Here is a 14041-nt window from a genome sequence, read left to right as displayed (position 1 = left end):
CTCGGTGCAATCTCAAGTAAAATTTAATAAAACCTGTGCTAAAGTAAATACACTGTTGGAGTATCACCAGAAACCTATATGGAGCTTGAAATGTACAAAGTCATAGTTTTAAGTTAAACTAATTCATAATGGCTGTCAGTTCAGAGCTAATTATGCATATAACTGGCACTAAGGAGTTTAGCTCAGAGCACTGGCTGAGCTGGGAAATGGAAATGTTACCCTGCTATAGTACGATTGCTTTGATCCTACTCAACAGCTTTCAGAGTAGAAGTAATTGCGGGACAATTATTTCCATTCCCCACTTGAGCAAAAACATTTATTAGTGTGTTTTAATGACTGAGAATTTATTTATGCAGATTTGCTTCAGTATGTAACATTGTATTTGTAGGCATGTCATTGTTGTTTCAAAGACTTAGTATACATTTCAACCAATTCATAGTTTTAATAAGAAAAATTATGAAGTCTACACAGAGAGGGTACTGGCCTTTACATTTTTATTTCCTCTGTTCAAGTCTTTTAATTCCAGCTACCCTGTTTACATTACATTACAAATTGGCTATGCATTTAACCTAAAAAAAGTATCAGCTGTCTTCTATGGTAAACTTTGATTTTAAACTGTTTCACACTCACTCAGTGAGGAGTAGTAAACTACTGTTTTACACAAACAGTTAAACCAGCTGGACTGGTTTCAAGGCCATGCATACCTTGACATAGATCCCTTTTTTGTTACAATTTAAAAAAAAAAAAAATTTGCTGCCCTTAAGTACAGTAGTGGTTCAGGGTATCTTTCAGCCAAAATACAAAATTCCCCAGAAATCTGGTTTGAGAATGCCAGAGTCAAGTGCTGCCTCATCATTAGCAGCAGTACCATCATGAGTTCCCTCCTTAAACCTCTTTGCCTCACTTTACAATCCAAACTTTTGATCACTCTTAAACTGCTTTGGCTTGGTATTTGTTTTTTTTTTGTCAGATTACACCTATGAAGCACCTTGGGTCATCTTTCTACATTAAAGGCACTATATAAATGAATGTTGTTGTCATAGTTGAAACTTGTGCTCAGTTTGCCAGTGTATTAACACAGATTTTGTAGGTCATGTCTACATCTAAAGACTACAATCCACAACTCACCTCAAAAGATAAACCTTTTCTGTATTTTTCTGATCAGACTGCTCGTGAAACGAAGTTACCCAGAACACCATGGATTAATAGAAAATACAAGTCCTGTTTTTATAAATTAGCTAATGTAATGAAATGCTGTCTGTAGCTTAATTTTTTTTGAACCATATTCTACCTGCTATAATAGCTGAACCAAACACACTTAACATTTAATAACTAGAGTGATAGCACTTAAAAGTCCGAATTTAGAAATGTAAAATTCACTTCAGATGCACGCCACATGGACCATAAGCCTAATTTGGTAAAATCAAATCGTGGCCCTGGGATAAACCCACCTCATACCAGTTATTATGTATTTGATTTGAGAAAGGTGACTAAACATTGCATTTTCAGGGTTTTACTTCCACATATTTCCCCCCGCGGTAGTGAAATACAATATATAAATGCATGTTCTTGGAAGTATATCATTTAGCCCATTTATTTCAAATTACGTGATTTAATAATTAAAATCTGACTATTAAAAAATATTAATGCAGCTACCAATCTGTCACTTAAATCCAGTCTAGATTAACTACATACTCGTCCAACATTGCTGTAAACTAATATTTTTACAATTGGACTGAAAATGCCCAAATCATGCCCTGTAATATCAGCTAACTCAGCACAAACTGACCTCTCTGTTCTGTCATATGTTATTTTCTCATATCCATTCCATTCTTTGCAATTGGGATTTGAATATTTTTTTAAAAATATACAAGACAGCAGCTGCAGCAGCAGCCAGAAATTCCACATCCAACAAGATGCAATTAACAGACCAAATTGAATTTGGAAAGAAAAATGACACCTAGGAAGCTGGACAATAAAGTGGCATAAACGGTTACTTGTTTTAATTCAAGATATCATGGTCACTTAAAAAATTATGACCAATCACAGGGAAACAGCATATTTAAGGAATATGCCATTCTGTTGCTCAGATCAAATTCAACTACCAGAAAGAAGTTGGAATTTATCATCCTGTATTTTTATTTAATTGTTAACAAAATTCACCCCAGTGAAACATTTGGAAGTTTGCCATTTGTGCACTGAATAGCTACATCAGTGGAACCCTCAGGGTCTGATTTTTTTCCTACGATGACTGTCAATGTCTGCTCATTCTTGTAAGATAAAATATTAGACACCCATTGGATATCTTCATCACATTTCAGACCTTAAAAAGACAAAATAAAGGTTAGTCCTGCCAACTGACAATGGTAGCAGCCAATCCCAACAAGTGAGAACACAAATGCACACTTTGAATTACAATTTATGCTGCCCAGTGTTAAATCTTTCAAGCTAACCCATCAAGAGAGGCTGAAATTTTACTGCAAACTTCAACTCCCAGTATACTTTCCATAAGTCCCGTGACAAATAATTGCAACAGGAAATCAACAACTAAAGTTTCACCTGCTAATCAATGAATTCAACCACAATTTCAGCAAGTCTAAAGGAATTTTAATTGGAAAGTATTGCACCTACAAATTATTCCCAAGCAAACACTGGTCACATGGTGTGTCAATTGCTGTATCCAATCCAGGTTTACAACACCAAGAGAGAGAAATTAGTCTCCAAGGCCAATCAATGCATGTACAAAGATTACACGCCACAGCATATTTTTATACAAATAAAAGTGCATTAGTTCATATATAACATATATAATATATTATATTATATATACACACACATGTTTGCTCTTGCTTTCAACAAGAATTCCTGGTTTCACAACAATGGCAGGGTGAAGAAAATACTGATGGATTATTACAACAGCAATGCTTTCTGCCTCAAAGGCTGTAAATAATTTATGCATCCATTTTTTACATCTCGTGTGTTACAACCTTGTTCCAGTTTCTATACACAATACAGAGTTCCCTTTACAAAGACTCCTCTTGGAATGTTTTTTTTCTCTTTTGCATTAGCCCGGGTATATAAGAACTAGCTGTACCTTCTCCTTGCCCTACTGTTTATATCAAGCATTCAATCCCTGGTTTCTGGTTGTCCCAGCACCATTTTCACGCAACACTACTGCATTCTTACACTCCAATAAAACCACATGATCACCATTAAATAGCAACAACACATGAAAGGGATCTAAATGGTGTAATGAATCAATAACAGCATGTTGTACAATTATTAGAGTATCTGAGAGAAATAAATTTGAAAAAGGGTTACAGTAGTATTCTCGGATCAATAAGAGGAAAACCAGTTGCAATATTTAACTTGGTCGCTAGTTTTCTGATCATCATCTTTCATTGGTGCAATTTCTGCCTTGCAGGTTTCCAGTTTTTATTAATCCAAATGACACCAAATGATTCAACTGTAAACATGTAAAGGCAATTAAAAAAAAGAAAGACAGATGTTCTATTTGGACCATGATACCGAGTTCAAAAGCAGTTCCAGACAGCACTGCTGGCGTCCTCCTCTAACAGTGGGGGAACGAGCATGACTTTTGTCATTTTGCTCAAATTTTATTCCCATCCTTATGTTCTAACAGCAAGAAAGAAAATTATAACTTAAAAAAAAACAGATTTTTGTAAGCATTCATTAATGTCTGCCTGCACATATACAAGGATATAAGAGCATGTCACTTCAAACAGTGTTTCATTCAAATCAGTTCAGGACCGTAATAATGCTAAAGGACCAAAAAGAATTGTCCCTCTTGCACGTTTAGAAACTACAGAATTTCAAACCCATAATATCTGTCCACAGTCTACTTTTTTCAATGAATTTCATTCCCCATAGGAGAATGTCTTCATCTGCATTTAAAAGATGCATTAATATAAAGTACCAGTACTATTAAATATTTGTAAACAGCTGGAAAACTTGTAGTCCTGTATTAAAAACACTGTCATAACAGTGACTGAAACCACTAATAAGGATATCTTATTATCAATAACTGTAGTGTTCATCCAATGAGTAATGCTGACAGTTCTTTCAATGTGCACGTTCCAGACGTTGCACTCGGTTTATTGCCAGGGAGGGGGAGGTTGACCAGATATTGATGGACGTACAATGCCTTTAGGAGCAGGTTTTGTCCCAAACCAAGACATCTGCAATGTAAACAGAATAATATTTAGCAAACCACTCGAAGATATTCATTAAAAGAATGGCAATGGTTAAGATTCAGTAAATTGAGTAGAAACGGATGATGACCTTATATTCTAAGGATTCCTTTAACATGTTCTCTTCGTCACGTGTAAAGTTAAGTAGCATGGATACTGCTTTCACCAGTTGATAGGCCTGCAACAAAACACTTATTGTAATCAATTTTTTCCCCATTTATTAGACCATTGAAAATTGTCATGCAATTTTCTACAAGAAAAAAACTACCCACATATCAGCAAAGAAAATTAAAAACTAAAAGATTGCTGTAACTCACAAATCAATTTGAATGCACAGTTTCAGTATGTTACGATTCAAAACAGATTTTTTTTTCAATGTTTCAAGAAATCTTCCCTAAAATTTTTGGAAGTTAAAATTCATTAAAGTAGTATTCCAGGATACATGGCCCCATCATTGAGCATTTTTCTGAAAATGCTCGTCCGTTCGAAAATTACTTGCCATGTGGCACCTGGCTTCCTGATCCTAGCCACCATCTTTTTATATTACCGAAGCCAGCCACCAAAAAACAGCATCCTTGTGCCTAGCCTTTGCTCCCACCAGTGGAACTTCCTATGGAATTTTTAGACCGGGATGTTTTTCTGAGGCTATGATTGATGCAAATGGCCATTTGCTAAATTAGGTGACAGAATGGCAAGCTCGTTCAGAAACAAAATTTTAAAAGGCAGTACAACAAGTCACATATGTGCTTCTCAAACTTTGTGTTTTAAGTTTTAAAATGTTGGCTGTAACTGCAGTTAAGCACATCACTAGTGATGTGAGACCACCTCTTCTCGGTCTCGCAAGACATCAAACTGCAAGTTTCAGATCATTGCAGTGCAAATGATCACACTGCATCAATGCCAAATATGTAGTTTAAGCAGAGCATTAACTCTCCCACTTTCCCCCCTCCATGCACAATCCTTTCCTTGTACATGGCCTTCACTGGTCACATCTAAAATAGTGTGTCCAGTTTTGTTCCCCTCATGTGGTAAGCGATTTTAAGTCCCTGGAAAAGGTATTGAGTAGGGTCACTCGATTAACACCTATTTTAAGGGCCCATAATTATTAGCATAGGCTTAAACAATTGGGGCATTTTACTTTGAAAAAGTTTAGACTTCGAGGAGATATGATTGAGGTCTATAAATAATGAAGGGACTAGGCTGAGCTACATAGGCTGGGGAGGACTGAGACATTGGTTAGATGCTAGGAAGTACTTATCTTCTCAGAGAATCAGTGACCTCTGGAATAGGTTGTTAGTGAGTGTGGATTCACTGCAAGTTTTCAAAAAGGAGAAATTACCCAGAGTTTTTCCCTAAATTGGTCGAGGGTTTTTCTTCATTTCTCCCAGCAAGTTGCATGACTATTGGGGAGGGGCAGTGTGATGCAGTTGATGGTGTATGTAGGTTGCGGCAGGTCAGGATGGGATTGATAGTGGAGAATCACATCTCTGAATACCACATCTGTCAGGTTAATCACCAAACCACTGCAGCACTGTTCTGCATCATCATTTAAAATGACTGCAACAGATCTACATGTTAACATCTATCTAACATTAACTTTTCTACATTACATCAGTGACTGCACTTCAAAAGGTACTTCATTGGGTGCTTCGAGATGTCTGGTGGTCATGAAAGGCGTAATATAAATCCAAGTCTTTCTTTAGCAAACACAAATAAAGGCTTTCTATTGATTACTTGTAGATTACTGCAATTATTATTAACTCACCTCAGATTCTCGTACAGACATGAATTTGAGGAGAACGTGTTTAAGATACTCAAAATTTATCTCCCTGGAGTCATTCAGGTCTGAATTGTTTACAACTGTGCCGGAATTATTGATGCTAGCTGGTGGCTCAAAGTAAGATCTCTCTCGGACTTCAGCAGGCTCCATTTCTGGTTTCATTTTCTTTAATTGAAAAGATTTAGTATGCGTCAATCATAATGCCATATTACAAAATCAAAAGAACTTCCTTGAGCTGTCAATATTGCTATTTTTTCTATATAAAAACAGAAAATGCTGGAAATACTCAGTGGGTCAGGCAGCATCTGTGGAGAAAGAGACTTAACATTTCAGGTTGATGACCGTTCATCAGAACCTGAACTTCATCGACCTGAAATGTTAACTTTATTTCTCTCTCCACAGATGCTGAGATTTCCAGCATTTTCTGTTTTTATGTCAGATTCCAGCACTGCAGTATTTTGCTTTGGTATTGCTATTTTTAAAAAATTTGGTATGACGTACGGAAACCCATCACCATGTTTATGAGTTTCTAACTTGAGCTATTAAGAAATCTATACATGTAGAATTTCTGTTTGCCTGATAGGGACATACCCCATTTACTAAAATCCAGAGATTGTATGCACGCCAAAACAGAGCCAAGGCCTAGTGACCCTCAGGTGTGTACAAGGCTACTGCTCTGTGAACAGTATCAGCCGTGGCTCAGTGGGTAGCACTCTCGTCTCTGAGTCAGAAGGTTGTGTGTTCAAGTCCCACTCCAGGAATGCTGATATGCCAGTGCAGTACTGAGGGCCAATATTTATCTCTCAACATCACTAAAACAAATCATCACATTGTTGTTTGTGGGACCTTGCTTTGCCCAAATTGGCTGCCGCAGATCCTGTACTTCATTGGCTGTAAAGCACTTTGGGACGTCCGATGGCCATGAAAAGTGCTATAGAAATGCAACTGCTGGAATTTAACTAAAACTGCAGCTTATTAGTACAGAATGCACTCACTGCCTAGACTCTCAAATGAAGAACGAGGACAAAGCAATTCTGCTTAAGTGAATAAGATTATTTTATAAAAACTCTCAAATAAATTACAAACAAGATATGCCAGAGCTAGTGCCCTTTAATGCACTTCTAATATTGCCCACATTGATAGTAAACCACAAAATTCACTTCATCAAACCAAAAACTTCCTTCAACCGCTTGAAAAGATTTAAAAAAAATGAAAACAAAGCAAGTTGGTTCAGATTCAGCAGATCCAAGACAGTGAACAGTTTAAAATGGAAAAACATCACGACCATCAATTTAAACCACAAGTGAAAGATGCTAAAAGCAAGGAGTAAAAAAAAAACAGGAATTACAATGGGTTTGTCAAACAAAAAGATAAACTCCATGAATTAGTGCTATTACTTGAATTAAAACTAGGTCAATGAAAGTCATAGGAAAGTATTCTGGGAACAATTCTCCAGACGACATTATTTCAGTATCAGGTTACACATGTTAAGCTGCAGGCGTTGGGTATCTACCACACGACACATGTGCAAACTATTTGTGTCATCTTTCTGACCCATTTTCTGATTTGATCCATTGAAAAAGGAAAAAAACTTGAAGTAACTTAATTTAATGCAAGAGCCTTACCAGTTCTTTTTGTAGTGTCTTTTTCAGTTCTGCTAGCCTCTGCAGTAGTTGTTTAATAGTCTTTGATGGAGGAAAGAGATTTAAAATATAAAATCTAGTGATGCTGTATACACTTAAATCATTTGATAAAACAATTTTGATTTAAAATTTTACCATACAATACCAAAGAACTTATAAGCATACATTCCAAATGTGTTGGATCACTGGTGGAGGTAGGTTGCGTGATTACGGGCTCTGACAATGAGAGAAGAAACAGGTCTGTCGCATCCTCACCTCAAGCAAGGAGTTTCAGCAAAATTAAATGGTGACGGGCAGGGGAAACATAATAACTCTCTGCCTTTACAGCAGGAAAGGGATTATCTTTATAGGAATTTGTCTAGCCGCATTGTCAACATGATTTCCTCCAACTGGGCGGTGTCCCACAGCACAATGATCCTCACTGATGCGAGGAGGCTCCTCTAGCATCACGGCACTGGAATAAATTGCTGTACAGTAAACAAGAAATTGAGCAGGTGCCTCATCATAGGGAGGTTAAGTAAGCAATGGTCCCTGTGAGTATAGTTCGCCTTGGCCATCCCAGCCACCAGAGCTGGGAAGATGTGATAGAAACCAGTGATAGAAACATAGAAAATAGGTGCAGGACTAGGCCATTCGGCCCTTCGAACCTGCACCACCATTCAATATGATCATGGCTGATCATGCAACTTCAGTACCCCATTACTGCCTTCTCTCCATACCCCTTGATCCCTTTAGCCGTAAGGGCCACATCTAACTCCCTTTTGAATATATCTAACGAACTGGCCTCAACAACTTTCTGTGGTAGAGAATTCCACAGGTTCACAATTCTCTGAGTGAAGAAGTTTCTTCTCATTTCGATCCTATATGGATTACCTAAATGGTCCTACTTGAAAAAGTCAGAGGGGAAAGAATCCTTAGCTGCTCTCAGCCACCATTTTACAGAGAATTACACAGGCGCCCAAAACTGTGTGGGAGGGGCCCGAAGCACGCAGCCCCTAGCCCTGGCCGAATGGCCTTACTGGGGCTGCGTGAATAAGGCTCCTCCCCACGCCCAGCTCCTGCTTCCTCCGGACCCGACCCGACTTGACTCCCGCTCCCACCCCCCCCACCCCGACCTCCGCTTCCCCCGCTCCCTACCGACCTCTCCCCCCTCCCCGACCGACCTCCGCTCCCGACCGATCTCCTCCCCCCCCCCGACCGATCTCCGTCCCACCGACGCGCTCCCCCCGATCATGACGCCACCTACCTGTCAATCCGGTAAGTCTAAGCTCGAAGTCTTGGGCCCGGCCGGTTCAGCCTCCCTCTCCTTTCTTTCTCTCTCTCTCTCTCCCTTCTCTCTCTTCCCCCTCCCCTCCCTCCCTTCCTCCTTCCCTCCCTTCTCTTCCCCTCCTCTCCTCCCTCCTTTCTCACCCCCCCCCGCCTTCCCTCCCCTCACTTGTCACCCCCCTCCCCGCCCATCCCCTCTTCTCCCCTCCACCCCCCCTCCCCATCCTCCCCTCCACCCCTCGCTGTCAGAAACACAGACACTGACAGACAGAGCGTGAGAGACACACACAGACAGACAGACAGAGAGATAGAGACACTGACAGAGACACACTGGGCAGGGGGGGGGGGGGGCATCCCAGCACGCTGTTGGAGGGCTCCCGGTGCTGCAGTCGGTAAGTAGAAAATGTTTTATTTATTGATTAAAAAAAAAAAATTATATCTTATTAATTTTTTTTTATTGATTTATTGGTTGATTTATTGATGTATTTATCATTTATTATTGATGATGGCTCTATTTGTAAAACTGAAGTGTTTAATGTTTGTAAACTTCCCTTTAAACCCCCCCCCCCTCCCTCCATTCCCTACGCCTGATTTTCTAAAGTGTAGACAAGGTTTTTTCGAGCGTACAAAAATCTTCACTTACTCCATTCTAAGTTAGTTTGGAGTAAGTTTTCACTGACGAAACTTTGAAAACAGGCATAAGTGGCCGGACACGCCCCCTTTTGAAAAAAAAATTCTGTTCCAAAGTGAAACTGTTCTAACTGACTAGAACTGGAGCAAACTAAATGCCGAGAATTTGAATTTCTAAGATACTCCGTTCTACACCAGTTGCTCCAAAAAATCAGGAGCAACTGAGGCCGAAACTTGGGCCCCTAGAATCTACTGCACAGAAGCAAGCCATTCAGTCCAACTGGTTAAAGCTGGTGCTCATACCCCACACGAGCCTCCAATTACCTCTTCGCACCGTGCCCCTATATTCCTCTATTCCCTTCCCCCTTGTGTGTGCATTGAGCCTCCCCTTAAATCTGTCAATGCGATCCATTTCAACCACTCCATGTGGCAGCAAGCTCCACATTCTTATCACTGTGTAAAGAAATTCCTCATAAATTATTTGATCTGTTTGTGGTCATCTTATATTTAAGCTGGCTTGTTCTGGACTCATCCACAAGTGGAAGCAGCTTCTCCACATCCACCCTATCGAACCCCTTTATAATTTTTAAGAATTCTGTCAGGTCTTCGCTTTTCCAAAGAAAAGAGCTGCAGCCTGCTTAATCTTACCGAAGAATGTCAGGCCTTAAACAGATCATCTGCCTTCTCAGTCAGGGAATAACAAATAACACGAGGAAACATTCAAAGGGGAAAAAAAGATCTTTCTCATTTGATATATAATTTATGCCTAGGAAATAGGGGCAGATTAGGTGACATTTATTTGATAGTGGCATGAAGTGTTTTCAAGCAAATTGGTATCTATTTAGAAACCAACATTTTCAAAGCACAATATCCTGTTTTATAACATATTACTTCTTTCAGCACAATATCCTGATAAATTCTTATCAATTGCAATCAAAAGCAGCCCTCATCTTTCGACACTTCTTATTGGATTTAATGCAACATGATATAGGAACACTAAACATATATTTAAAAACACGGCCAAATTTCTATTTAATAAAGCTTAAATATTGTGAGACGATTTAAAAACTGAATTCTTAAATTCTTTGAGGTTGATGATGCACATTGCAGAGCAAGCCAGTGACTCAAAGTGATAAAACACCGTTGCAGTTTATCAGCTTTGGGAAGGAAACTGTGATGTTACATGAATCATAATGAAACCAACAAACGGTAGAAACCCAAGGTGTAGATGGTGGATAGAAAAATGCACATATTTTAACTGGCTAATGGCAAGAACAAGCATCAATCTGGAAAGTAACCTGTTCAAACATTATAAAAACCCAAGCCATCCTCTGCATGTGAGCCTTCTAACAGGTGGAGAGGTTGTAAGATAAAGAGATGCAGCTTCTAAACCACGCTGATGTATACATTTCCTGTGTAGCTAACCTTGTTTTTCTCGATCAACTGCTGCTCTAAATCTTGGTTGTCCTGCTGAAGCTGCAAGGTATCTGCAATTGCCACATCTCCATTTTGCTCTTTCTCATCATTTTCTGGAGGATGTAACTGTCTATTCAGGGCCGTCACTTCTGCTTCTAGATCCTTAACCTGCCAGAGCAAGTTGCATTTCTTTAGTGGGACTCTTAAAGATTGCGATTCACAGAAACAAAAACGTCCAGAAATAGCAGTTGGTGGCTTCCTGCGGCGGATGCCTCTAACCAGAATTTTTTTTACGAAAGTACCTGGTGGTCCCGGAGGAACGTGGACTTGCGGTCCGAGGCGGCCGTTCACAGTCCAGCATATGGGCCCACGCATTCCAGGAAAGTAAGCGCAACCCAGGATCAAGTGGGCCAGGACCACCAGTGAACATGAGAGTATTCTCATTGATAATAATGGTGAGTTCCGTTTGTACAAACTCCCATTACTATCAATGAGAATATCCCCAAAAAACACAGAAACACGACAGAATAAATTAAAAAAAACACCTCACATATTTAAAATTAATTGAAATTGAATTTAATTAATTGTTTTAGACAAAAACATCCATATTTTAATAGCGGTAAAAATAAACTTACCTTAATGGTCAGGGTTTTTACTATAAAAAATGAGTGATAAAATTTAATTTTTCTATCTTTTAAAACTCTTACGCTGGTAAAACCAGGCTATATGCCCAAATCTCCGCGAATGTCCTTCTCCTGGGGATGCGTTTGATCTGTCAAAAGAAATTGACAGTCGCAAGTGCCGGTTGTCGCTGTATGTGCATTGTGCGCCGACAACCGGCACTTGCGAGGCCTCTTCGGGCACATCGTACGCACCCAGAGAGGCTGCAATTTACTGTGTTGGCCTGGATACAAATACACAATTTGATAAAAGCAGAGAAGACAATAAATAAATGCAAACACTGAATACACATTCTTACTGGAGGAAAAAGGGGATCTCTTCGATCCACATCACCACTGCAAATTGCTCCAAATCTAATTCTCTTTTTAAAAAAAAAAAGTGAGTTCTAAGTATTTTTTTTTTAAATTAAAAATAATGAAGTCCCCATCTATGCTGGGTCAGCTGATATCATCTAGAGCAGAGGTAGCGATGCCACAATTGGCTGCAACATCGCTGGGTTAGGGAAACTGCCCAGTGTTCCTGATCACTGCCCAGCCACTCCTGGTGTAAGTCCTGACTCACATATGAAGAATGGCCGCTTGGGCAAAGTATTGTTCGATGTCTGGGCTACAGTACCATATTCCATAGTCAAACTCCTTCTGGAGAAACAAGGGTGAAGGTTGGGAAAAGACATAAAATCTGCCAAGTTTTAAACACTCATCAGAAGTAGCCGACCCCATGATCTCTGGAATAATTTTGATGCCAAGTGCAAGAATGTGGATTTGATGTTGATGATGGAACGGATTAGGCAGTGATCCGTCCAGTAGTTGTCAGCTCTTGTCATGGCTCAGGTGATGCACACTTCCTTGCGATCCCATGCTCGAACGATGATGGTCGAGCAGGTACCAATGCTTGGAGCGAGGGTGTTGCCACGATGCCTTGTACTTGTCCCTCTGGCGGAACAAGGTGTTGGTGATGACAAGGTTGTATTCTAGGCATTTTGTCAGGAGCAGTGTACTGCAGGAGTTGGTTTTCCCTACCCCCATCTCTGCCGATCACGTCTCCCCAGAGGTCTGTGTCCTTGCCGACTCTGGCGTTGAAGTCACCGAAGAGGATCAATTAGTCGTCCGTAGGGACGCGGGACAGGGATTGTTCGAGGCTGGAGTAAAATCCCTCTATGGCCTCATCTGTTGCGTCGAGTGTTGGGGCGTATGCACTGATAACTGTGGCACACTGGTTCCAAGCTAGGGTGAGTCGGAGAATCATGAGACGTTTGCTAATCCCGCGGGGGAGTCTCTGAGGCGGTTGATCAGCTCGTTCTTGATGGCGAAACCGACTCCGTGGAGGCGGCATTCTTCCTCTGGTTTGCCTTTCCAGAAGGTGTAACCTCCACCTTGTTCTTTGAGCTGGCATTCCCCTGCCCGCCGGGTCTCGCTTAGGGCGGCGATGTCGACATCGAAGTGTCTAAGCTCCCGGGCAATGATGGCGGTGCGGCGTTCCGGTCTGTCGCTGTTGGAGTTGTCCATGAGGGTCCTGACGTTCCAGGTCCCGAACTTCATTTTGAAGAGTGGAAGATGCCTGTGCGTGAGTTCTTTTAACGTGGGGTGGTCGTTGCACACCGGCAACCACACGGGCTTAGCTGAGCAAGGTCGGTCCAGTGGCAAGTGGGTCCAAGACGAGTGGAGACCAGGCACTGCTGTATGGACCTAGTTGCCTACGGCGAGATGCGAGCCGTAAGTTCGGTGCTGAGCAGCGCCCTTCGGTGAGGTGGTGAGAAAACCGAGGTCTGGCTGAGGGCAAACATTGGGATGGTCAGAGGTCCACCGTGGAAGGAGGAGAGGTCAAATAAGTCAGACAATGGCCACTGTGCACACCACGTGCTCGACATTGAATGGGGCCAGCAGCTGGTGGGAGGCCAGAACATCGTCGTTGGAATAAAGGCCAGGATGTCGCCGGAGGGATGGCGGCCTGAACGTCGCCAGAGGGATGGAGGGAAGGCTCGTGAAGGCGAGTAAGTGGAGGTAGGGCCCAAACCTGTGGTTGGAGGCTCACCGCTATTTAGATCGCCCGGGGTCTCTGGAACAGCAGAGTCGGCCGAGGGGATGAAAAGCGAGGGTCCAGTTGGAGGGACTTGCCAGCAGGGAGGTCGACCTGGAAGACAAGTCGAGATTGGAGGATGGGCAGTGGGCCCTTGCAGCACGAGTTTTAGGATAGGATAAATACTTTGGGGGGGGTCAAAGTTAGGGCCGATGGTGGGGGGGTGGGGAGGTTGAGGGAGAGAGAGGTGAAGGATGGCAGCAGATTGCCAGAGGAAGATTTGTTCGGGGAGTGCTCTCTAGGGAGCTGCTATCCCATCCGCTATTTTGAGCAGCATATGTATAAACAGCAAACATTTTATGAAATCAAACATGTGCCAAGGCGAGTGCTGTGGCCAG

At 41.3% G+C, this 14041-nt stretch overlaps 1 protein-coding gene across 6 annotated transcripts in view; it reads right to left on the bottom strand.

The window, feature by feature from the left end:
- Nucleotides 1–306: 306 nt before the first annotated feature.
- Nucleotides 307–14041, bottom strand: part of golga1 (golgin A1) — a 66706-nt gene continuing 52971 nt past the window's right edge. For 4 of the 6 annotated variants that reach the window (XM_070862665.1, XM_070862664.1, XM_070862667.1 and 1 more), the window contains 5 exons: nucleotides 10956–11114; nucleotides 7617–7676; nucleotides 5977–6156; nucleotides 4303–4389; nucleotides 308–4199 (listed from right to left, as the gene is read on the bottom strand). In XM_070862665.1, coding sequence (XP_070718766.1) covers nucleotides 4116–4199; nucleotides 4303–4389; nucleotides 5977–6156; nucleotides 7617–7676; nucleotides 10956–11114 — 570 coding nt within the window. In that variant the 3' untranslated portion in view covers nucleotides 308–4115. Of the gene's footprint in view, nucleotides 4200–4302; nucleotides 4390–5976; nucleotides 6157–7250; nucleotides 7305–7616; nucleotides 7677–10955; nucleotides 11115–14041 lie in introns of those variants that run through there. The other 2 variants (XM_070862668.1, XM_070862670.1) reach the window with 2 other exon arrangements.

The sequence above is a fragment of the Pristiophorus japonicus genome, chromosome 20 (genome assembly GCF_044704955.1).
Source record: "Pristiophorus japonicus isolate sPriJap1 chromosome 20, sPriJap1.hap1, whole genome shotgun sequence".
Lineage (NCBI taxonomy): Eukaryota > Metazoa > Chordata > Chondrichthyes > Pristiophoridae > Pristiophorus > Pristiophorus japonicus.
This window is presented reverse-complemented; position numbering and strand designations above follow the sequence as displayed.